This window comes from Staurois parvus, unplaced genomic scaffold (assembly GCF_062004578.1).
Source record: "Staurois parvus isolate SC_StPar_1 unplaced genomic scaffold, SC_StPar_1.0 ptg001111l, whole genome shotgun sequence".
Lineage (NCBI taxonomy): Eukaryota > Metazoa > Chordata > Amphibia > Anura > Ranidae > Staurois > Staurois parvus.
Window position 1 is genome coordinate 610,068 of NW_028318907.1, and position 26,908 is coordinate 636,975.

Genomic DNA, 26,908 nt, shown 5'->3' on the forward strand with positions numbered 1-26,908 from the left:
ACGCGTGCCACAGCCGGCACGCCGAGCCTTATCTGTGGGCACGCCAGGAGAATCCAGCGGCGCGCTGTCTTCCCGGCTGTAGTGTGCGTGACAGCCGGGTCCCAAGTGCGCATGCACAAGAAGCAGTGCTCTTTGTGAATGGTAAGGCGGTACCTGGGACACATGACAGATCCCAGAAGCCGCCGGACCACTCACAAAGCGCAGCGCTTCTCGCGCATGCGCACTGGGCATCCGGCTGTCCGACGAGCGCCCACACTACAGAAGCCGGGAAGACAGCGTGCGGCTGGATAAAGGAACAGGTAAGATAAAAAAAAAACTCTGCGGAAGTAAGAGCGGGTACCTGTCAAATTCAGGTACCCGCTCCCCCTCCCTCCCCAAAGGTCAGCAGTCATCTGTACTGTCCGCAGTCTCTGGTCATCCCTGTACTGTCCGCAGTCTCTGGTCATCCCTGTACTGTCCGCAGTCTCTGGTCATCTCCTGTACTGTGTCCGCAGTCTCTGGTCATCCCTGTACTGTCCGCAGTCTCTGGTCATCCCTGTACTGTCCGCAGTCTCTGGTCATCTCCTGTACTGTGTACGCAGTCTCTGGTCATCCCTGTACTGTCCGCAGTCTCTGGTCATCTCCTGTACTGTGTCTGCAATCTCTGGTCATCCCTGTACTGTGTCCGCAGTCTCTGGTCATCCCTGTACTGTCCGCAGTCTCTGGTCATCCCTGTACTGTCCGCAGTCTCTGGTCATCTCCTGTACTTTCCGCAGTCTCTGGTCATCCCTGTACTGTCCGCAGTCACTGGTCATCCCTGTACTGTGTCCGCAGTCTCTGGTCATCTCCTGTACTGTGTCCGCAGTCTCTGGTCATCCCTGTACTGTCCGCAGTCTCTGGTCATCCCTGTACTGTGTCCGCAGTCTCTGGTCATCCCTGTACTGTCTGCAGTCTCTGGTCATCTCCTGTACTGTTCGCAGTCTCTGGTCATCTCCTGTACTGTGTCCGCAGTCTCTGGTCATCCCTGTACTGTCCGCAGTCTCTGGTCATCCCTGTACTGTGTCCGCAGTCTCTGGTCATCCCTGTACTGTCCGCAGTCTCTGGTCATCTCCTGTACTGTCCGCAGTCTCTGGTCATCTCCTGTACTGTTCGCAGTCTCTGGTCATCTCCTGTACTGTGTCCGCAGTCTCTGGTCATCTCCTGTACTGTGTCCGCAGTCTCTGGTCATCTCCTGTACTGTGTCCGCAGTCTCTGGTCATCTCCTGTACTGTCCGCAGTCTCTGGTCATCCCTGTACTGTCCGCAGTCTCTGGCCATCCCTGTACTGTGTCCGCAGTCTCTGGTCATCCCTGTACTGTGTCCGCAGTCTCTGGTCATCTCCTGTACTGTGTCCGCAGTCTCTGGTCATCCCTGTACTGTCCGCAGTCTCTGGTCATCTCCTGTACTGTGTCCGCAGTCTCTGGTCATCCCTGTACTGTGTCCGCAGTCTCTGGTCATCCCTGTACTGTCCGCAGTCTCTGGTCATCCCTGTACTGTGTCTGCAGTCTCTGGTCATCCCTGTACTGTGTCCGCAGTCTCTGGTCATCCCTGTACTGTCCGCAGTCTCTGGTCATCCCTGTACTGTCCGCAGTCTCTGGTCATCTCCTGTACTGTGTCCGCAGTCTCTGGTCATCCCTGTACTGTGTCCGCAGTCTCTGGTCATCCCTGTACTATGTCCGCAGTCTCTGGTCACCCCTGTACTGTGTCCGCAGTCTCTGGTCATCCCTGTACTGTCCGCAGTCTCTGGTCATCCCTGTACTATGTCCGCAGTCTCTGGTCACCCCTGTACTGTGTCCGCAGTCTCTGGTCATCCCTGTACTATGTCCGCAGTCTCTGGTCATCCCTGTACTATGTCCGCAGTCTCTGGTCACCCCTGTACTGTGTCCGCAGTCTCTGGTCATCCCTGTACTATGTCCGCAGTCTCTGGTCATCCCCTGTACTGTGTCCGCAGTCTCTGGTCATCCCTGTACTGTCCGCAGTCTCTGGTCATCCCTGTACTGTGTCCGCAGTCTCTGGTCATCCCCTGTACTGTGTCCGCAGTCTCTGGTCATCCCTGTACTGTCCGCAGTCTCTGGTCATCCCTGTACTGTGTCCGCAGTCTCTGGTCATCCCCTGTACTGTGTCCGCAGTCTCTGGTCATCCCTGTACTGTCCGCAGTCTCTGGTCATCCCTGTACTGTCCGCAGTCTCTGGTCATCCCTGTACTGTGTCCGCAGTCTCTGGTCATCCCTGTACTGTCCGCAGTCTCTGGTCATCCCTGTACTGTGTCCGCAGTCTCTGGTCATCCCTGTACTGTCTGCAGTCTCTGGTCATCCCTGTACTGTTAATTAGTTTGCACTACTGTACGAGTTGTTTTTTCTAAACCAAAAGCTCGATATTCAGGTTTCATTGCAGTGTTGGCACTTTGAAAGAAATAAGTTGGTTTTGGGTTGCAGTTTGGGCACTCGGGCTCAAAAAGGTTCGCCATCACTGGTCTAGAGTCAACCCATTTTAAAATGGGGTGTCTCAAGACGGTCCATAATTTATTTATTTATTTTATTACAGGTACTTATATAGTGCCGTCAATTTACACAACGCTTCACATATATATTGTACATTCACATCAGTCTTTAACACTCAAGAGGCATACAAACTAAGGTCTCAACTCACATTCCTACATATACACACTAGGGCCAATTTAGACAGGAGCCAATTCTCCTACCAGCATTTAAAGTGTACCTCGGGACTGTCCATAATTATAAAGAGTGCCTGAAAAAAGCTTGAGAAACACTGCTTTAGATACGCTATATGGCCAAATGACTGTGGACCCATGACCATCATGAGTTTGTTGGAAATCCCATTCCAAAGCAATGGCCATTAATTTGGAGTTGCCCCTTCTTTGTGCCTCTAACATCCTCTACTCTTCTGGTACAACATTCAATAAGATATTGGGGTCCACCTTTGGGAATTTACACCCATTCCAATTCATCCCAAAGTTGTTCAGTAGGGTTGAGGTCGGGGCTCTCAGAAGGACACTTAAGTTCCTCCACATCAAACTGGTCAAACTATGTCTTTATGAAGCTGGCTTTGTACACAGGGGGACAGTCTTACTGGAATGGAAAAGAACTTTCCCCAAAGTGTTACCACAAGGTTGGAAGTGCTCAATTGTCTAAAATGTCTTTGTATGTGTCAGCATTGACCACTTCACCAAAAGCACCAGAACCCATTTGGAGTCTACAAACATTTGGCCATACAGTGTAGCTGTGCACTTTATTTGCTGCTGCTCCTATATTGTATATTGATATATTGCTGTCCTAATGATGTATGAAAAGTTATGGGATTTTTTTTTCTCTATTTACAGGATGTTTAAAACCGCTCACAAACGAAGACCTTGAGAAGTCTGCAGATAATCATGACCAAGGTATGAAATATCACACATATGTACAAGGACTGTGTACTGTATTTAGCTGTATTGTTGTTCCTTTGCTGGATGTTTTACAGCTTTGGTTGGTGTTTGAACCAGCCCAAGAGTCATGTAAAGCACAATATCTTGTGATCGCGATCGCATAGAAAAGCAATTGGCAAATAATTAGTATTTGACGTTATGGCTCATGGCATCACTTAATATTGCACATTTCCGACTGGTCATTGGAAACTTCTGTACAACAGCTCAGCCTGCACCTCAGAAAGGGAAGACCGCATCAACAGGTTGGAATGGAAGGATTTTATGTGGAATAATTCATCTATGAAGTCTAGTGCCTTATTGCACAGTAGGCTACTCATGGTAGTTCTGCTCCAATAGGCGCTGCTCAGGGAGACATGAGCATTGTGGATCGCAGTGGACATAAGGAGCAGAGAGCAAAAAGATGGCAGCCAGAATATCACTTTTCTTGCTTAAAATAATGCATCTATTCTCATCAAAGACCAGGGTAACCAGCACCATGATGAACGGGAATAAGAACCAGATGTCACACAAGGGTATATTTACCACAAGGCAAACAAGGCACTTGCCTAGGGTGGCATTTTTCAGGGGGGCAGCACCTCCTCTCAGAAGAGATGTAAGAAGGGACATGTGTGATGGGAGCCAGGTGGGATCTGAGAGAGGCTGCTTGATGGTGTAAGTAGAGCCTGACTCTCGTTCCCAGGGATGTCCAGAGGTGTGAAGATGAGTGTCTTTCTTTCTATCTATATATGGGGGGGCAGGAGTGTAGTTGGTCAATGTCCAGCTCTATCCATGGGAGGGGGAAGGGGGAGTGGTGTTGGTTGGTGTCTATGGGGCAGATTATTTTTCTGTTGCCTAGGGCAGCAGAAAACCTAAATACACCACTGATGTCACATACATGGAAACAGGTGAATTAGGAAAGGTCCAGGATACAAACCATCTCAGCTGCCCAGCCTTGAACCCATGTAAGTGTGCAGCCATCAATAGCAACACACAGTATGCAGCACTCAGAGGCAGAGCTAGGAAGCTGCAGGACAGGGGCACAGTACAAAAACAGAGAGAAGTGTCAGCAGTAACAGGAAACAACAACAACATGTTTCCAGTCATCAAGACCCTTTCTTAAGCCTGGGAACCACCAGTGCAGGAGACGATTTAGACTCTAAATAGCAGGAAAACCTGGAGAATTGGCAGCCATATCACCAATGCGGCAAAAAAAATTTTGTAAAATAAATATGTAAAAAAGAATAAAAAAGCAATGATTGGTGTAAAATGGAACTTATGTTAATAAACATCAAACTAAGATGGTATACCAATACAATCTGCACTAACACAAGTTAACCAGCAGAGAAAGTGCAAGTACATCGACAGCAATCTGCATTGTAGGTACATTGCGTCAAGAAACTTTTACTAAAAGAAAAAAATTAAAGTGGAAATATTTAGCATGGGGAAAAATATAATAAAGTGGAGCCACAATAAAAAGAAAGTGCAATCAAAATAAAATAGTAAGTGATAAACAATAAATAGCACACAGGGGAAAAAAACTGACGGATGTGAGTAAAATGATAAATATAACTGAATATTAAATTAATGTAATAATAATCACAATAAAATAAGAGATAGAAAACTTTTTTCACAATACTGTGTTCAGCTCAAAACTCTCACAGAGACCTTTTGGAGATATTGCATCAAGCTTGTAAATCCAGAACGTCTCCCTTTTGCAAAAACATTCTTCAGGGGGGAAACTGCTTGGTATGACTTCTATGATCCATACTATAGGACCCAAAGTGGAGCTGCCATGCATTTCCAAGACTGCTTGGTATGGCTTCTATGATCCATACTATAGGACCCAAAGAGGAGCTGCCATGCATTTCCAAGACTTCTTGGTATGACTTCTATGATCCATACTATAGGACCCAAAGTGGAGCTGCCATGCATTTCCAGGACTGCTTGGTATGACTTCTATGATCCATACTATAGGACCCAAAGAGGAGCTGCCATGCATTTACAAGAAATGTCTGGTAACGTTGTGATCATTCTTGCCTTTTTCTATAAATCGCCTTTGTCCTCTGAAGCTCTGATGGTACGTCCTGGTAAGCCACAGTGAAATGAAAGGCTACAAATTATAAATTCTGTGGAGCAATTATAAAATGACATGATCGGTGTACTGTCTACTATTCAACTGTCTTATAGGTAACAATAGACCTTAAAGGGGATCACCCAGCAATATGGACCATTGTTGATTGGAGCACTGTGCAGGTGACATGGCAGACACACTTGGTATGCAGTCTGACTACATAACAATGAGAGCAGACATAGCTTCAGTTGGGCCTTAAGCCTCACGGAAGCCACACCGAAAAATACAGCAAGTGGATAATTTGGTTCACTGGCATGAAAAAACAAAAACATATTTGAGGTGTCGGGATACCAGATATGCGCGTATTTTTAAGCAGTACAGCTTAAAAATAACCCCCCCCCCCAAAAAAAAAGTCACACTTTCATAAAGCATAGTGGTGTGCCTTGCAACTCTGCATTGCCCTTCACTGGTTTTGAGAGTACAAAGCCTGTGGAGTGTAACAAATGAATGGTGGAGTGGGAAAAGAATACCTGGAGGAAAGCCTGGTTGCATGGTCTGTCAATGTCACATTTATGACTCTCTCTGCTTATTCTGACTCAGATTGTTGTGATAGCGATTTATCCCTTGTGAGACCTCTCTGCCTAGCCTGTATAAGCAGATATAATCACTGTGGACAATCCTTATCAGATAGCTGAACTCACCAATACTGTGTTCATCCAGAAGTTGCTTTATTCTGTACATGTGAAACAGGATACAGCAGAATGAATGGTTTCCAGTATTATGCGGTCAAAAGATGATACTTTCTGTAGCGTACTATGCAGAATTCATGTGTCCCTGTTACATGTGGTCTGTTAGCTGCCTCCATGACACAGGAAGTGCTGTACTCAAGAAGAAGGGAGGAGCTTCATATACAAAGGAACTGTGTCATAGATCACAGGGAGGTAATATAAAACAAATGCATTACCAAATAAGGCCACTGGATGGCAGCATAACTAACTATAGAAATGTCCATAGGAAATGGTACAAAAAATAAACTATATGAATACTCTTGTACATTAACATAAATATTAACTGTGTAACAGCATACTGCTGCAACGCAGAGGTGTTCTTCACAAATGTGCATTGCCCCTCACTGGCTTTGAGAGTGCAAAGCTGGTGGAGTGCAATAAAAAATCCCAGCACAAAGACCGCGGTGTTCTAACGATCGGGACCCGGGATTCCCGATTCCAGGTCACATGATCGCTGTGATAGCCTCTGATTGGCTATCACAGTTATCAGTCACTGTGCAGCCCGGCCCCCTTGTTTTTTTCTATCTCTATGAATGGAGAAGAGAGATACATTGTATCTCTCTAATTCCTGGCATAAAGAGAAAAATAAATGTTTGTATAAATAAAGGTAAATAAATAAATATAAACAAAAATAAAATACAAAATAAAGTAAAAATACCTAGATCAAGGTTTGATCTAGTTCAGTGCCAGGGTTAGTGTTTGGATCAAGGTCAGGGCCAAATGTCAAGGTCAAAAGGTCGAGGTCAAAGGTCAGGATTTTAAAAAAATTGGTGTCAGTTAGTTTCAGTGTCAGTGTGTTTTAGGTAAAAAAAAAAAAGACGAAAATAAAATGTGCACTGTTGTTTCTGGGCTGTATTACGGGTACAAACAACAAATAACATACACATATATGGTATCACTGTGATTGTCAGGAGCTGGAGAATTTATTTTGGGTTGTTCTTTGGTGGTAGGTTATGGTAGTAACAAGAAACACACAGCTAAATAAAAAAAAGTATTTTTTTTTTACTATTTTGGGCCTTTGATAATAAAAAAAATCAGGAGATATCTGTGACGGGCACGGCATCAGACCCCAGACCCTCTCACCAACTCGTGACCGAAGGACTAGCCAATCTAACACCGTGATGTCATGTGCGTAACAATACCACACCCAGCTGCACCCTGCACACCGATTTTCCAGCTAATTGGACCACAATCGACATACCTGCAGCCTGGGAGCATTTGTTACTGAGTCAGGTTAATTACGCAATTAACCCTTCACACTGCCACCACCTCCTTTTTGTATAGAGAAAGAGGAAACTCAGCAATACACTAGGATGATTGGATAATCATCGGTATACCGCTATCTCCGCGGACAGGTTATACAGAGGGTTAAACACTCATAGTAGCGCTCATCAGCGGCATGGATTCATAAGTCACATTAAAGAGCTATAGAAACAGTTCAGCACTTTCAGAAAGTAAGATTTATTACTAAAAGGTCAAAAGGGTGCAGTAGAAATATTTACAGAAAAAAGATGTAACCAATATATATATATACTGTATATAAATATAGAGAGCACAACAGCACAGCAAAGAGATAACAGAAAGAAATTTAGGTAAATAAGTACTTGCCAAATAGATGCCTGGGGTTAAGCAGTTTCAAGTCTGATGAGCTAAACAGGGATTTCTGGTGTCGCACTCAGTTCCATTGTTACAGCGAGATTCTCCTTTGCTCTCTGTCTGCTAGATGTTAAAACGCAGAAGGTCCTCACTTCTGTCTCCACACAAAACATAAAAGCTTATTTTTCTACCCAAAATCAACAGGGTGTCTCTTACAACAGAACCCAATTGCCTTATTTGGTAAAAGGATTGTTAGGCAGGGAGCTCAGCATCATACATTGATCGCATTTTGAGGGAGGGGGAAAATCGGAGGAGGGAGACTGATTTGGAATTTAAGAGAAATACCAAAATGCAGAAGTTTGGAGAAAAATGGAGAACCGTGCCTCTCCCTGTGTGCATGATTGTGACAATATCCATTACCATTTACCACCAAATGAAAGCCCAATTTGTCCTGAAAAAAACGCGGTATAATTCACATAGATGTACAAAGTAGTTGTGATGATATGTACGGTTTTGCTAACACAGGTCAACGTTGCAAAATTGTGCTTAGGCATTAAGATTTGTTTTACCCTCAGGCGTGAAGGGGTTAAGATACAGTGAAAAATTTGGATGTTTGTTAAGTTGGTGGAAAATATCGTAGAACATTTTTATTCTTTATTGAAAATTGGCCAAAGAAATATTTACTTTGATTCAGGATCAGATTAGCCATCTAGCTGTACTATAATCTATGACTGGGTCTGGAATTTTCACAAACCTAGGGTGTCAACTTTGGACTACGGTGTGGTACTGGTAAAGTCCATCGTTGTCCTAGGACATTGATTGAAAAAAGCCAAACACAGAATAGTGTATCAAGTAAGCCATATGTACTGTGCTAAAAGGATCATGGAGAATATTGCCTATTGCACAATGTGTAATTGGTAATTCGGTATTGATCTCTCCTAATGACTGACAGATGTAAATGTTTCTAACTCATAAAAATAAACAGAATTTATGGCATTTAGCCATAACCAAGCACTCTCCAACTGAATACAATGTAAACAATTGTGACCTGCTTCTCAGCCATTTTCATCTGCATCATTGTTTTGAATTAGCGTTTTCCTCATTGCTTGTTGCCTTGGTTTGTTAAGTAGCACAATGTAGAAAGCCGAGTTGATGCAGTTCTTGAATACTTCTTATGGCTGTCAGTCAGCCGCTTGTCTTTTGTTTTGATCTCCTTGCTGTAAAGAAATGTCTCTTATTCTGTAATTTTACATACAAGGAGGGCAACAGTTGGTCACTCTCGCTTTGGTCAACTCACAAGATTTTCTGTCTCTGGCTCTCTATGTCCGCTTTTGCTTCTTCATGTGTAGACACAAGTGAAAGAGGATGCTTTTTTTGCTGCTTTCCAGTTCCGCCTCCCACCTAAAAAAAGCAGAAGGCAAATCTCTCCTTACCTGAAGTGCACCTACACTAGCCTGCCATCAGATAACCTCATCACATATCAAGATGGCAAATCTGTGTGGGTGGATTTATCACTCAGTGTTGGCCAAGATTCATTGCCTATTCCCACAATAGAATGTGAGATCCTTCCTTCTCTGGATGGTTTGCAGTCCCAGGGAGCCTCCACATTAATTTAAACGTAGACTGTGTAGCATAATAATAATGTCTAAAATAATGGCAATTTATAGCAACTTTGGAAGAACATCGATGGGAAACTCAGATCCTTGGTTATTGCCCTAAAGGAATTCTGTAATGGTTTTTGGTTATTTTTTCACATGTTATCACCTTTACAAGAAGTATTTGACTAGTTTATGTTAACAAATAAAATCTGCTATCGGTATCTGTGTTGCCTTCCAAAGGCAGCACTAGGTGGTCGACATTGCATGATTTGACTTAGGAGATTCCTTTACCTAGCTCCAGTTTGCAGCTGACAAGAAGTTAGGTGCTAAGAATGGAAACAGTACAAAGCCAACTCAACTGATGAAGGTTACCATCATAAGGCATTTCCCAGATCCCAGTCTTCAGTGTGCCATCATCATCTAACGAAGAGATGTGGATACCTCTGCACGCTCAACACGAGAACTCCCGCTTCTGCACCTTAGTTAGTGCCCAGGCACCTCTGTCAGGGGAGGTCCATACTGATTAGAAGTGAAGTCAGAACAGAGACGAGGGTCAGAGCATTGTTTCATCATCTATCGCGGATCTGTTTGGTGCTAACCCCTAAAGCACTGTTGGCTTTTGATTTATTTGAAAGCCAATTAATTCTGGTAAGCATCCTAACTCACTTTTACCATTACTGGATCTCTGAGGTGGTTCTCTTCAGCCCTATTGTATCAGCAAGTGATTCTCTGATTTCTGGAAGTCCGCATTTTTGACTTGTCCCTCTCCACCCTTCAGAGAACCCTCAATTGTTTGTTTTTTAATTCTTGATGAAGTCATCATCAAGCTCTTCAGGATCTGTTTTCCTCCAGTGGTGCAGGGTGGAGAAGGCTGTAGGGCCAATGTCACATAGGTGCACCCTGCAAAACCTGGTGGGTGGAGCAGAGGAAACTGGTCATCCAGCTCACAGATAGCCAGCTGGGAAATACTTTGGATGCAACAGTTTACAGATGGCATTTCCTGATGGGTGTGAAAAGAGTGCGTGGCTGTTTGAAGCAAGCAACCCATCTATATATATTCTTTAATCATTTCTATGGTCCATGTACACACACTGTGTAGGGAAAAGGAGGATTTGCCTGTTAAAACTTGTCAGATTTCAACTGTAATTTTTCTAATGCAGACTAAGAGTTTACTACAGGAACTGTTTGCTGGCAGACTTTCTAGCCTTCAGAACAATGGCAGCTGGAATATGGTTGCTGTTTTACCCTGTACTATAGAAATCTACATCCAGGATAAAACCCCCTATCCTCCAGATGGGGTGGGGTAAAGGAAGACCATTCAAGGAAGAAACAATTTCAAACAGACCATGCCCCATCCTATTGCCCCAACCAAGAGGCCAATGTGCACCACCCAAAGCTGTCCTTGGAGTGCGGCACCAGGGTTTGAAGTGAGCTTGATTACAACTGAGAAAAAACATCTACAATATGAATTGTTGTTATTGTAAAACTGTACAATCTATGACCTGATTAATATGCAGTGTATATAACAAAACATTTCCACAGGTTGATCTGATCATTTGAAGTGGACCTTGCATGGATACATTTCTGAAATGTCACCAAATATATAATACTGTCACCACTATATATTATTTCAGACAAATCTCCATCTTTTTCATTTAAAATCTGTTCTTGAGCTCCAGTCCACTGATTTTCCTCAGGCTGACATGATGTCATCAGTCTGCTGCAGACAGGAGGAAGCATTTCCTCAGTCTCTCCCCCCTCCAGTGATCAGACCACAACATTGTAACTGTAGAAAGTCACAAGGTGAGAGGCTGCAGCAGGAGAAGATTTGCTTAGACACTGGAGACAAGATTTACATGATGGTGTCATTTCTGAGCCTGCATCTCAGTCCAGGCCCTGGGTGATGGCTGAACAAACATGGCTCCATCCTTATTGGGAGAGAGAAGCAGATGAAGGCATTGTCAGGGGAGTACTGAGATCTCTGTAAATAAACACCTGTAGTATATCAATTACTCTTTGTATTAAATATTTGTTTTAAAAGTAAACATCTATTACAGAGGCAGCCGTGACTAAGGATTCAGCGACCCTGATGGGTTTCTAAAGGGACAGCACAGCAGAAGCTGTATACCTTCAGACTCTCTGACTGTAACTCTGTAACCTGAGCAGACACAGAGGAGGCTGCCATTGCTAATCTCCTTATAAAAATGGTGTTCTGCAGATCTTTTGTCTTCATTCCAGAACAACGAAGAAGTGCGCAGACCAGATATGAAGAAGTGCGCAGACCAGATATGAAGAAGTGCGCAGACCAGATATGACCTCACTGACCGCATACTTGCCTCAAAAGTATATTGAGAGCCAGGAAACCAGCATTTTCAGATGTTGGTCAGCAATGACACCTCTGTACTTATCTCAGTGCAGGTTTCTATTAAGTATGAAAATCAAGCTCTGGCAGTTACTGTAGGAGTATACAAGCCGTTAGAGGAATGCCCAGGAGACAAAGAAGCATTGTGGGATTATTTTGCCAACATCCGCTCTGGGGCACGTATACATGCTTGTCTCTGACATTTTCCTTTCCTCTAACCTCCTTAAAGGCTAAACTCCAGAAATATTTAAAAGACACCAACTAATGAAGATTTCTACTCATTTATACGTCATTGAGTAAATGTAAATACCTGAATTTGGCCTGGTATCAGCCTCTGGTACTCCCTTTACAGCGGAGCTCAGCCTGGGACAGGGACAGGGAGACGCAACACAGGAAGCCAATTTGTTGTCTCATGTGCTGACAAGAAGCATGCTGATAGGAGGAGAGAAAAAAGTGAGAGATGAGATCTTAGGCCTACTGCTTCTTCTTTTATTGACCTTTCACAAGCTGTGGGAAAGACAAGACCTGTAAGGGCTAGCACAAGTCCGATGTCCTGGCACTAGAGAGCAATGAGTCCATGTTTGCCCTGGAGGAAAAGAAGTAACATTGTGGGGAGCCAGAAAATCTTGCTGGTGGGGGTTGCAGGCCTCAGGAGGGGGTGGCTCACTGGGAGCCCCCATCTTTCAGGCCCTTTATATAGCTGCTGTGTGTGTTGATGTTCTCCATATAACATACAAGCCGCATACAATGACTTCCATTCACTCTGAGCTCTTCTACAAGAACCATGTGATGTGTTGTGTTCATCTGTGACTCCATTATGTTCTTTCTGATTTCTACACCAATAAGAATACATATCAGATTTTTTCTTTATCTCTAATGTCTGATCTCTGTATTGTTTTTAGGAGTTTGCCAGAAATTCAGGTCAACCAAAGTTCCTGTGCTCTATGTTGTAATTGGAGCAGCAATATTAGTAACTCCGATCATCATCCTTAGTGCTCTTCTGGCTGCATGTGGTAAGTCTGATTTTCTACCAACTCTACAGAATTTCGATCAATAAGAAAACAAGGCAGAATTTGACAAAAGGAAAATCAATATTTCAAAGAACAATTCCAATCCTACAAAATTTCTGCTGCTAATAGTACAATGTGTGTGTATTCTTGTATATTCTAAGAAGGATGAGGAAAGGCTACATCCAAAAAAATTGCCTCTAGTGTGTATAGAAGCCGGCAGATTGTGTCACCATTTTCATTTGTCCTGTCTTGGAGTTCTTAAGCTGGCCATACACTAGTAGATTCTTGAACAAATATTCCCAAAGACATTCATATGAAAATTCTCAGAACATTCGATGACTTGATAAATGTTGTTCGAAAGTACTTCAAAATGTTGCTTGCTTTTACCATTCTGTATTGGAATGAGTGGAGTTTCCAAACAGAAACCACATTCCCTGTTAGAGATTTGTTCATTCAAGAATTTTCCATCTTACACCTCCAGATTTTCTTGTCACTTAGGTTGAAAACAAACATTGATTTGACCCCATTAATGCTTTGAAAATCGTACCAACATTCTTAAAAAAAAAAAAAGTCATGTCTACAAGTGTATGCTTTGCTTGGTCTTCTTGTTGTTGATTTTAAGTGATATCTAATCCCCCCCCCCAAAAAAAATAAAAAAATAAATATATATATATATATATATATATTTATTGCAGCTTACCAGCCCTTAGATGTGGTGGCTACATCAGTTTCCTTTGTCCAGTTTTTTTACCTTTATTTTCCCATGGTGATCCTGCAAATAACACACCTCCTGCTGTCCCTTCATGTCTACACTCATTTCTCCATGGTATCTATTGAGGGAGCCATGGTTGTCACACAGGTTGGACCATAATCATGTGTGCCTTTGTTCATCTCCACTACATAGTGGGTTGATGGATTAGTAGTTTACACAATAGATATACGGTTCTTTGTGCTTTTTTTTAACAGCTTCTAAAGTAAATGACAAGGACTCTGAATATTCAGAAAGGTCAAAAGGTATTTTCACAATTTGTACCACTGGAATTCAAAACAGATACACAGTGACCCCAATTTACTAAAGGAGTAGAGCATACTCACCTTTAAAGGGGGTTTTTACTTATGTCAGTGAACAAAGAAAATTGAAAGAAAATCGATTTCTGCTTGAACATGATTTGATGGCTCCCCAATGGATGATGCGGCATGTCTGTATCTATTCTCAGATGAAATATTAGTTTTAGGTGGACTGACCATTTAATGTGTCCCCATAAAAATCCTGAACACAATGAAGAGTATTGAGGATTCCCTTAACAGAGCCATTCACCAATCGGCAATGTATTTGTAATAATATGAATTTTCACTCTTGGATTGGGGAGTCCTTTATTTTAGATTACTTGTATTCTCTCCCTGCCATGGCAGGAGGTTCAGATGTAAGACCCCACTAGAGGTTGTCCTTCTCTTTCCTGAGCTCATTGATAGATGTCAAAGCTGAGAAAACCTTATATAACAAAAGTAATGTCAGGATTTCATGAATGTAGAACTTACCCCCCCGTTCACATCAAGCCTGACTTTGAAATTGTGCGACTTACAGTGAAGCTGCACGATTTCAAAGTTAGGGGACCCGCCGATTTCAGGTGCGATTTGTAAGACATCTGATACAGATGTCTATGCAAATCGCACCAAAAGTAGTGCATGCATTACTTTTGAAATCGGGGCGGCTCCAACCAAGTCGGGACCGCACCAATATGACCGCTCTAATTGCGGACAATAGGGTGCGACTTGGCACGCGATTTGTAAGTCATAGGTCATGCAAATCGCATGCCAAGTCGCACCAATGTGAACGGGGTGTAAAGCCTTTATTAATTAACAGGTTACCCCCCTCCCACCCACACCCCCCAGCAGCCCAGGCAGTGTCAGTTATTACCTCTGAGCTCTGGCAGTCTCTATGGGGACCTTACAGGGGGGGAATAACAGAACTCAGCACACGCACCTATTACTGAGAGCAGTATAACTAAATAGGAATGGAGATTCAGGTACATATATATATATATACCAGTTTTTGGTTGTTGTTTTATTGTAAAGTGTATATATAGACATATTTTTAGAGGCAGAGAAGAAAAGAGTTAAAACCTCTGTCAGTTTACTTTTTTTTCCACCTGTGTCCCATTTCCCTTCAGTTCCTGTTAACAGAGATGCAGAAGGAAATGAGAGAGGAAATCTCTCCAAAGTGAGACAGCTCAACAATGACACATTCCCAGAACTTTCTGTCCCAAGACAAATGGATAGGGTGAATCACCCCATAGGGGATGTGATAGACAGCAATAAAGACTATATATAGAAGTGCACTTCTATATATAATTTCTTGTGAGGATTTTTGTTGGTTATCCTGTGTGCCTAGCTGCTTTAATTCCTAAAAAAGCGCTCACTTATTTCTTTACTTTAGCAATAAAGACTTGGAAGATGTTCTAACCCCTTGCCACTCTATCCACAAAAAAAGTAAAAAAAAGAACATTGACTTTTTATAATATATATATATATATATATATATATATATACAGTTATGTTCAAAATAATAGCAGTCAGACATCACTAACCGGATCAATCACTGTTTTTGGTAGAAATTATATTTCTACATGGCAAATCATTTACTAGCAGGTGTAGTAGAGTAATAGAAATCCAACAGACCCAACAGTCATGACATGCATGCTGCTGATTCTGTGTCATTGAATCACTAATTGAAAGGGGCGTGTTCAAAATAATAGCAGTGTGGAGTTCTATTAGTGAGGTCATTCATTCTTTGATAAACAGGTGGCAATTATTGCCCTTATTTAAGGAAGGAAGGCAGCAAATGTTGTACATGCTGGTTACAGTGCATTTCTCTCTGAAATTATGAGGAAAATGGGTCGTTCCAGACATTGTTCAGAAGAACAGCGTACCTTGATTAAAAAGTGGATTGGAGAGGGGAAAACATATAAAAAAGTGCAGAAAATGATCGGCTGCTCAGCTAAAATGATCGCAAATGCTTTAAAATGGCAACCAAAACCTGAAAGACGTGGAAGAAAGCGAAAAACTACCATTGGAATGGATAGAAGAATAGCCAAAATGGCGTGGACTCAGCCAACAATCAGCTCCAGGAAGATGAAGGAAGGTGTGACGTTCCCTGTGAGGACTGTTACAATTAGAAGACGCCTATGTGAAGTCAAGTTATCTGCAAGAAGTCCCCGCAAAGTCCCGCTGTTGGAAAAAAGACGTGTGCTGAAGAGGTTACAATCTGCCAAAGAGCACATTGACTGGCCTAAAGAGAAATGGCGCAACATTTTGTGGACTGATGAAAGTAAGATTGTTCTTTTTTGGGTCTAGTGGGCGGAGACAGTTTGTCAGATGACCCCCAAACACTGAATTCAAGCCACAGTACACTGTGAAGACCGTGAAGCATGGTTGTGCAAGCATCATGATATGGGGATGTTTCTCATACTACGGTGTTGGGCCTATTTATCGCATACCAGGGATCATGGATCAGTTTGAATCCATCAGAATACTTGAAGAGGTCATGCTGCCTTATGCTGAAGAGGAAATGCCCTTGAAATGGGTGTTCCAACAAGACAACGACCCCAAACACACCAGTAATCGTGCAACATCTTGGTTCCAGACCAACAAGATGGACGTTATGGAGTGGCCAGCCCAATCCCCGGATCTTAATCCAATAGAAAACTTGTGGGGTGACATCAAAAATGCAGTTTCTGAGGCAAAACCAAGAAATAGAGAAGAACTGTGGAATGTGGTCCAATCATCCTGGGCTGGAATACCTGATCACAGGGGCCAGAAGTTGGGGGACTCCATGCAACACAGATGTACAGCAGTTCTCAGAAACAGTGCGACTACAACCAAATATTCATTAAGTGATTCAAAGGAAAGCAAAATCTTCGAACATTTTTCAGTTTATATAGTGAATGTTTGAGTTTGTAAAGAAGAATACAAACATTGCGATTTTTTTGAACCGTCTAATATTCACTTTTCTTCCATTTTTTTAGAGGAACAACACAAATTTGATGTATTTTTCTTCATGTTGTGATTTGGAATAGAATGTGTCGTGTTCCCAATGCATTTGTGTGGATGGAAATAAAAGCTATTAGAAGGATTTTCAGCTTTATTCACTTTTTTCAACACACTGCTATTATTTTGAACACAACTGTGTGTATATATATATATATACTTTAAAGTTTACTGGAGGTGACGCAGCCCTTTATCAGTATTGCTGTTCCTACTTTCTGATAGGACCTTTCGCCTCTATATACTAAACAAGCCCCGCTTTGCTGACATTTAGTTATACAAATGATTAGTTGTTTGATATTTCTGTTTGTATTTTTGTAATATCTTGTTTTCTTCTGATAGTATTGTAATTTTCTAATAACATTTGTCTGTTAATAAGTAAACAAAATGGCTAAAATAAACAAAATCTATTTGTAGGAGAGACAACTCAACCAAAAGTGGTAAAGGGTTCACCAGCTGCAGACTGTGGGGATGACTGGGTCATATACAGGAGAAAATGTTACTATTTCTCAGACAAGACTGATATATGGAACAACAGCCAGAACTTCTGCCAATCACACAATTCATCCCTGGCCATTATTCATAATGAAGGCGAAATGGTGAGTAATAATAATCTCATCTCCACCCACCTCAACATGATCACAATATAGAATGTTATCCATTATACTAGAATACAACTGACCACTGGACATCATAATACAATTCTATTACACTCTATACATAGAACACTACACCCCCAACATGACCCACCACTGGACATCATAATACAAATCTATTACACTCTATACATAGAACACTACACCCCCGACATGACCCACCACTGGACATCATAATACAATTCTATTACACTCTATACATGGAACACTACACCCCCAACATGACCCACCACTGGACATCATAATACAAATCTATTACACTCTATACATAGAACACTACACCCCCGACATGACCCACCACTGGACATCATAATACAATTCTATTACACTCTATACATGGAACACTACACCCCCAACATGACCCACCACTGGACATCATAATACAATTCTATTACACTCTATACATAGAACACTACACCCCCAACATGACCCACCACTGGACATAATAATACAATTCTATTACACTCTATACATAGAACACTACACCCCCAACATGACCCACCACTGGACATAATAATATAATTCTATTACACTCTATACATGGAACACTACACCCCCAACATGACCCACCACTGGACATAATACAATTCTATTACACTCTATACATAGAACACTACACCCCCAACATGACCCACCACTGGACATAATAATACAAATCTATTACACTCTATACATAGAACACTACACCCCCAACATGACCCACCACTGGACATAATAATACAATTCTATTACACTATACATAGAACACTACACCTCCAACATGACCCACCACTGGACATAATACAATTCTATTACACTCTATACATAGAACACTACACCCCCAACATGACCCACCACTGGACATAATAATACAATTCTATTACACTCTATACATAGAACACTACACCCCCAACATGACCCACCACTGGACATAATAATACAATTCTATTACACTATACATAGAACGCTACACCCCCAACATGACCCACCACTGGACATAATAATACAATTCTATTACACTCTATACATAGAACACTACACCCCCAACATGACCCACCACTGGACATAATAATACAATTCTATTACACTCTATACATAGAACACTACACCTCCAACATGACCCACCACTGGACATAATAATACAATTCTATTACACTCTATACATAGAACACTACACCCCCAACATGACCCACCACCGCACATGATCATAATACAGTTCTATTACACTTTTCCAAAATGGAGGTGCTGACAAAGGTAATGGACAGTAGAGAATGCACTCGGTCATTTATTAAGTGGCCAGTGTTTTGTTGAGATAGCAGACATGGCTGATTGCACATGTACAAAGGTAATCATGGGGCCTTGTACATTGTACCTGACAGGGCTCGCCCCACAGGGGCTTAAATATATGGGGTCACCACTGGAGAAAGAAAAAAACTGAAAGGAAAAAAATTAGGCAGCACACATGGCACACTATGATGAATTGTGAGTGTGGATTAATTGTGCTAACAGTGGAAGGAGCTTAAAACTTCAGCCTATGTACAAAGGTTGTATTACTGCTTCGATGGGGCCTGCTATGGGGGGGGGGCTGCCTGTACCCCCTACTGGCAGTGCTACATGTACAAACTTTGATAGACATCATTGCCTGCAGAGCCTAGTACCATATCCTGCGCAACCATCATTTTAACCCCTTGATGCCGACGTCACACAAATATGCGGCCTCACAGAACTGGGCTTTTTTCCGTGGGGGCGCATATTTTCATACCTGTCTATCTGCTGGGAGCGCGCCGCACAGCATGCTCCCAGCACAAAGACTGTGGTGTCACTGAGAGCCCCGGGTCCAGTTCTAATGACCGGGACCCGGGACTCCTGATTCCGGGTCATATGATCGCTGTGATAGCCTTTGATTGTCTATCACAGTGATCAGTCACTGAATGGCCTGGCCCCCTTGTTTTTTTTCTCTCTATGAATGGAAGAGAGAGATACATTGTATCTCTAACTCCTGGCATAGAGGGGAAAAAAATGTTTGTTAAAAAAAGAAAAAAAAAGATAAATAAATATTAAAAAATAAAAGAAAAAATACCTAGACCAAGGTTTGATCTAGTTAAGTGCCAGGGTAAGTGTTTGGGTCAAGGTCAGGGCCAAAGGTCATGGTTAAAAAAAAAAAATTGGTGTCAAGTGTTTTAGGTAAAAAAAAAAAAAAAATGTTGCAAAATTGTGCTTAGGCATTTAGACTTGTTTTACCCTTGGAAGTGAAGGGGTTAAAGAAGACTGCATTTGTCAGGTCAGGCACTGATGTCGGGGGAGGAGGCCTGGCTTGCAGTCTCTGCTCTAATTCATCCCAAAAGGTGTTCTATGGGGTTGAGGTCAGGACTCTGTGCAGGCCAGTCAAGTTCCTCCACCCCAAACTGGCTCCTCCATGTCTTTATGGACCTTGCTTTGTGCACTGGTGCGCCGTCATGTTGGAACAGGAAGGGGCCATCCCCAAACTCTTCCCAAAAATGTTGGGAGCATTAAATTGGCCAAAATGTCTTGGTATGCTGATGCCTTAAGAGTTGCCTTAACTGAAACTAAGGGGCCAAGACCAAGTCCTGAAAAACAAACCCACACCATAATCCTCCCTCCAAACTTTACACTTGGCACAATGCAGCAAGTACTGTTCTCCTGGCAACCACCAAACCCAGACATGTCCATTTGATTGCCAGACAGAGAAGCATGATTCATCACTCCAGAGAACAAGTCTCCACTACTCTAGAGTCCAGTGGTGGCGTGCTTTACACCATGGCATCCGACACTTTGCATTGCACTTGGTGATGGAAGGCTTGGATGCAGCTGCTCGGCCATGGAAACCCATTCCATGAAGCTCTCTATGCACTGTTGTGCTAATCTGAAGGCCACACCAAGTTTGGAGGTCTTTAGCTATTGACTCTGCAGACAGTTGGCGACTTCTGCGCTACAGCATGCGCTGACCCTGCTCTATCATGTTACGTGGCCTACCACTTGGTGGCTGAGTTGCTGTTGTTCCCAGTGGCTTCCACTTTGTTATAATCCCACTAACAGTTGAGCGTGGAATATTTAGTAGCCAGGAAATGTCACGGATGGGCTTATTGCACAGGTGACAACCTATCACGGAACCACGCTTGGAGTCACTGATCTCCTGAGAGCGACCCATTCTTTCACCAATGTTTGTAGACGCAATCTGCATGCCTAGGGGCTTGATTGTATACACCTGTGTCCATGGAGGGGATTGGAACACCTGAACCTGATGATTTGGAGGGCTGGCCCAATACTTTGCCAGTATAGTGTATTCCTGTTGTCATTGTTCACATATTGCTGTGCTCACACCTATTGGTCTTCTCAGAGTTCACACAGACTATTTACAAGTAGAAGTGGGAGGTCCAGGATGGATTATATTTTCATTCAGTCTGCCCAAGATCACTCCTACAGTTCAATCTAATTTAAAAAATAAAATACTGCCATGTGCAATATGAGTTATGCAACCCATGTCCATACATGATGCCATTCAGCCATGATGGGTTCATCATAACAACCAATGGTATGGGGCGGGCCATTGCCGGGACTATGCTAAATACGAATTCATTATCATTGAAGGTCATTCACACAGGAAGTTGGATGGTTCTTAGTTTAGTTGACACCCCTTCTTAGGAACATATCGTGGAACCCAGTGTGTGCAGGGATAGGAGAGCGCCACCTGTGGATAGAGGAGAGGACTATGTACATGGGGAGAAGGGACAAGGTGAAAATGTTCACAGATAGATGGCAGGAACTGACTGAATTTCAATCAGTGTGTGGTTGCCACTGCTTGGCAGAAGTCATTTGTTTGATTGACACCTGTCAAATGAGCAAGTTATAAAACTTTTGTTGATTTGCTGCAGTTGTTGATCAATGTATTCTGACAGTAGCAAGTCTTGCCCCTCAAAATACAATGTATTGATGAGCGGATTCCTCCATCCATCTCATTTTGTTTATGGAGGAATTTGCCAGGTTTTTTTTTTGTTCATCCCACTGATTGAAGAAAAACGCCTTTAGGCTGCAGTTCAGCTTTTAATGTTTTATGGATAACTATTATGTACTGTATAGATAAGTGTAAAGCACCATGGGAATCGAGTCCAGTTCAGTGCAATGTTCTAGGCAGTTTTTCGAGTGAAAAATGTAATTTATTTCAATTATTCGTCTTTCTGTCTTGCAGAACTTTTTAAATCTCCTGAAGTCTAACAATTACTGGATTGGACTGATCAGGACACAAAATGATTCAGGCTGGGTCTGGACTGATGGAACACTCTACCCAGAACCAATGTAAGTTCCACTCCTCAAATGTAAGATCAGCTTCACCTAAAACCAATATTTCAGGTGTTGTTCTACATTAGCCGATTGAATCAGTTCTCCTTGTACAACATATTTCATGAAGACCCGTAGCCACAGCGCTGTGCAATAAATAATTACTAATATGGCACAGACTTGCAATCAGTTCTAATTTATTTTAGGATTGCGTTATAATGTTTTTTTTTGCAGCAGTGGTTTTGGGTCTTTATTAGGTGGTTGCACAGTTTACTTTGTGGATTGCACTGTCGCTTTATCCTGCAGGGGGGGGGGGGGATTCAATATTCTGTTTCAGTTTAGAGTTGGGGCAAGTCTTTGCTTATCCTCCCCAGTGCATTGCTAATTCAGCAGTGAAACCAATACGCAGTCATTATTATTACACCTACTGGTCCCAGTCTGGCACTGGTGGGGGACACATTGTACTGATTTACTAAAACTGGAGAGTGCAAAATCTGGTGCAGCTTTACATAGAAACCAATCAGCTTCCAGGTTTTATTGTCATAGCATAATGGAACAAGCTGAAGTTAGAAGCCGATTGGCTACCATGCACAGCTGATCCAGATTTTGCGCTCTCCATTTTTAGTAAATCCACCCCTGTATCTCCTCTGCTAAAGAGAGAGCTGCTTCATACGCCTCCTGAGAACAGGGCTGCTATTCACTAGCTCTCTTTCTACAGCAATGTTTTTCATTTTTTGCACACATGTAACAGCAATTTTGGCTATACTTCCAACCTCCAGAACATTATATGTTATCTGAAATAACACAATCATCGGTCCCTCCCTTCATGCCAGGGTACGAGGTGTAATCCTGGACTCCCATCTGTCCTTTCAGCCCCAAATCCAATCACTGTCCAAATCTTGCAGACTTCACCTCCACAATATCTCCAAGATACATCCATTCCTAACCTCGGAAACCACTAAGCAACTTATTCACTCCCTTGTTATATCTCGCCTTGACTATTGTAACTCCCTCCTCATTGGCCTACCGAATCGCAGGCTATCCCCTCTTCAGTCTATCATGAATGCTGCTGCCAGACTCGTCTACCTTACTAACTGTCCTGTATCAGCCACCCTCTCAGCCAATCCCTCCACTGGCCTCCACTCAGTGTCCTCCATCTCTCTCTGCCTATCCCTCCACTGGCCTCCACTCAGTGTCCTCCATCTCTCTCTGCCAATCCCTCCACTGGCCTCCACTCGGTGTCCTCCATCTCTCTCTGCCAATCCCTCCACTGGCTTCCCATTTCTCAACGGATAAAATTCAAAACATTAACAATCACATATAAAGCAATTTATAACTCCGCCCCAAATTACATCACCAATCTTGTCTCCAAATATCACCCAAACCGTCCTCTCTGCTCCTCACAAGACCTCCTACTCTCTAGCTCCCTTGTCTCCTCCTCTCATGCTCATCTCCAGGACTTCTCCAGAGCTTCCCCCATCCTCTGGAACTCTCTACCCCAATCTATCAGACTGTCGCCTACTCTGCTCACTTTTAGGCGATCTCTTAAAACCTATCTCTTCAGAGAAGCCTATCCTGCCCTCAGCTAATAATGGAATCTTCTACTCCTCCAACCAGTCCATCCCCCACAGTTACTACCTATTGTACCACTAGCCCCTCCCTGCTAGATTGTAAGCTCCAAGGATCAGGGCCCTCCTATCCCTCTTGTATTGAACTGTATTGTTGCTGTATTAACTCCCGTTATATTGTAAAGCGCTGAGCAAACTGTAGGCGCCATATAAATCCTGTCAAATATAGTATTTGAGCAACTGTTTTATATTAAGAAGATAATACACTGAAATGAGTTTTATTGTACCCAGACACAATTTAATCCACAATTTGAGGTGGTTTAGAGTGAATAGATACCAAAGGTGTCAAGCCTCAAAACTGTGTGCGCCTGCAAAATGACAAAACATGATGGGACCCAAAATTATCAATAGAAGACACTTTAAAAACCTTTACAGATTATCTATTTAGAATCAACTGTGAATGATGGTTCTAGAATTATTGCTCTCACTTTAACATTCCCAGTGATATATAACGTGTGTGGAGCAATCGCTGTTTACATACATGTGTGCAACCTATACACATATTTGCAGGGGAGTGCAGGGCGACATAGCTACTTCATTTTATTAATTATACTTTTATTGTAATTACATTTTTTTTCATTTACCTTTTTTGTTGTCACAAGGGGGCTAATAAGCCCCATATGTGATAGCATGGGCAGGTGACCTCTTTATGGAGATATCAGGGGTTTAATAGATCTAATATCTCTCCTGTCCTCCAACAAAGCTAATCAAGCGCAGATCCCGCTTAATTAGCTGCTCCCCTGATTGTAGCAGCTGAGGAGTGACAGCTCTAACACCAGAAATGCACAGAGCTGAGCACTTCTGGCTTCATAGACAGTAGAGGAGATAGGGGAACTCTTCTCACTTGCTATCCTCATCACTTTTACATGAAGTCAGGTGCTGGCTGAACAGAAAAAAATACAAGCTCATGGCTGCTACTGCATTGTTCCTATAGCTTGCTTGAAACCCTTTGCTCTCTGGACCTGTATAGTATGTCCAAAGAGCTTAATTGATTGTTCAGAGATCATAATATCAAGACTACAGATAGATTAATCAAAATATGTTGTGAAGAACATCAATTAGATCTGCATTTTCAGGGCTGAATCTATCATTGTTGTTAGAGATCTGAGCTCTGTAAACAGACTTCTTCCAGCAAAGTACAGAAGAATGAACAGGTAAATGTGAAAAAGAGGGTACAGCACCCCCTGGTGGTTCCATATGAGCATACAAAATATTCACGTTATATTTTATACTCACCTGACAGAAATAATTTTTTTTTGTGTTTGTATTGTATTTTTTAGTCCTGACTATAAAAGGCATAGATAGAAAATGTATGGAAAACCACTATATACTGTATGTGATCATTATCTAAACAGCAAGCTTTATACGTAATGTTATGTTTTGTTCTTTTTTTTCCAGATTTAATATTCATAGAAAGCCAGTGCTCCCTGGTGAATCAGAGAATGTTTACCTGACTGGTGACGGTTTTCAAAGTGAAAGTGGAAGATATAAAAAGAAATGGATTTGCAGCAAGAATTTTTTAGGTCATCCTCCCTAGTACACAGAAGTCATTTAGAAAAGATCTAGTTACATCTTCAGAACATCTGAACTGCTTTGCTGGATTTCAAAAACCTGAGGTGTAAATAGCAACCAGACACTTGGTCATGCTCTTGGCTGCCTCCTCTGTGGAGTGGGGATGGGAATAGATGGCTGATAGTGTAAATTGTTGTCAAATCACCAGAGTAGAGATTTTAGTCACTATGTGACCATGAGACATGAGGGCTGAAACATCAATAGGAGAGTGTTCATTAATATAATTAATATTTAATTATGTCATTATATATTTGCTGTTATGCAGTATTTTCTAAGTATTACATGACTCTCTATATGTATGCAGTGTTATCATAGCAGGTCACCAAACATGGTGGCTGTCTTCACTGCCAAAAAGGAAAGTGTCAGGGCTCCGGGTATGACCAGAGGTGTGTGGACTGACACAGGGAAATGCAGGCTTCAGGTATAGAGTAAACAAGACAATTTATTAAAGACTAAACAACACAAACGCAGTGCAAGGTAAACATAACACAGTGCAAACAACCCAACCTCCAACAGATAACCATATATACAAATCAAACGTAGTCGGGCAGGCCGGGTCGGTAGCAAACGGGCAAACAGGGTATCAGGAGCGAGCGGAAGAGTGGTCAGGAATAGCCAAGGTCAGGACAGGCGGAGTTTGTTCAGAGTCAGGATCAAAGCAGAATTAGGATCAGGCAGGAAGCAGACAGGATGCAGGTACAGGGGCTCATGGGAACATACACCAAGGCACTGACTGCAGGCCTTGCCACTCCTTAAATAAACCTCCTGCAATCAGCCTCAGGTGATGAATTGATTGCAGGAGTGAGTTTCTGGCTGCTGAGAACACCCGCTGGCCATCCCTGGTACTGCAGCCCACATGGCAGGTGAGTCCCACCACCAGTGGCGAGTCCATTCCTGACAGAAAGAGGGTGGGAAGAGGAAGGTCAGAGCATGACCAGATAACTGTTATTTGTTCCCAGGTTTTTTGATCTAAGGATGCAACATGTATTTGTTCTATGGACTGGAGGCCAAAAAAAATGGAAAAATCTTTCACACAAGTACAAGATAAAAATGAGCACATTTTACTTTACACCTCAAAAGCTAGCACTGTGCTTTTCCCTAAAACACTGCCTACTTTGTTGATGAGACTGTGGATAAAGTGGATCCCTTTTATATTCCAATATTTTTTATTGAAAAGAATGAAAGGAATAATGGTATAACAAAACATAGATTACGTCTCCAATAAACATTATTTTCTTGGGAAAAGCAAACGAGATATGGGGTCACAATAAACAACCAGATGGTGTAGAGTATTTCCTAACGAGCAGCTCAGACATATGTGGAGTATTCTCAGACAAAGAATTATTGGGCAGCACAGTGGCTAAATGGTTAGCACTTCCGCCTGGCAGTACTCGGGTCATTGGTTCATATCCCAATCACAGCATCACCTGCCTGGAGTTTGCATGTTCTCTCTGTGCCTGTGTGGGTTTCCTCTGGGTACTCCGGTTTCCTCCCACACTCCAAAGACATGCTGATAGGTTATTTGGATCCTGTCTAAATTGTCCCTAGTATGTGTATGTATGAATGTGAGTTAGGGACCTTAGATTGTTTGCCCCTTGAGGGTGAGGGACTGATGCGAATGTACAATATATATGTAAAGTGCTGTGTAAATTGACAACGCTATATAAAACTGGGAAACAGAAGTTCAAATCACAGAGAATCTAACACATTGTAATCCCAAGTAGTGAAAATGACCTAAGTAACCAAACGTTATCATAAATAGGAATATATCATATGCAGCACTCAAGAAAAAAAAAAAAAACACATGGGGGGAGGGGAGTGGGGAAGAGAAGTTAAAAAAAAAGGGAGGGGTGGGGGAACCCCTATTT

The 26,908-nt window shown here is 42.4% G+C and overlaps 1 protein-coding gene across 2 annotated transcripts in view; it reads left to right on the forward strand.

Annotated features, from left to right (window-relative positions):
- The window catches only part of LOC149440128 (C-type lectin domain family 2 member B-like), a 55,634-nt gene extending 29,386 nt beyond the window's left edge, over positions 1-26,248 (forward strand). For both annotated transcript variants that reach the window (XM_089658900.1, XM_089658901.1), the window contains 5 exons: positions 3,357-3,416; positions 12,758-12,868; positions 17,327-17,508; positions 21,752-21,858; positions 24,867-26,248. In XM_089658900.1, coding sequence (XP_089515026.1) covers positions 3,357-3,416; positions 12,758-12,868; positions 17,327-17,508; positions 21,752-21,858; positions 24,867-25,005 — 599 coding nt within the window. In that variant the 3' untranslated portion in view covers positions 25,006-26,248. The remainder of the gene's footprint in view (positions 1-3,356; positions 3,417-12,757; positions 12,869-17,326; positions 17,509-21,751; positions 21,859-24,866) is intronic.
- The last annotated feature ends 660 nt before the right edge of the window (positions 26,249-26,908 follow it).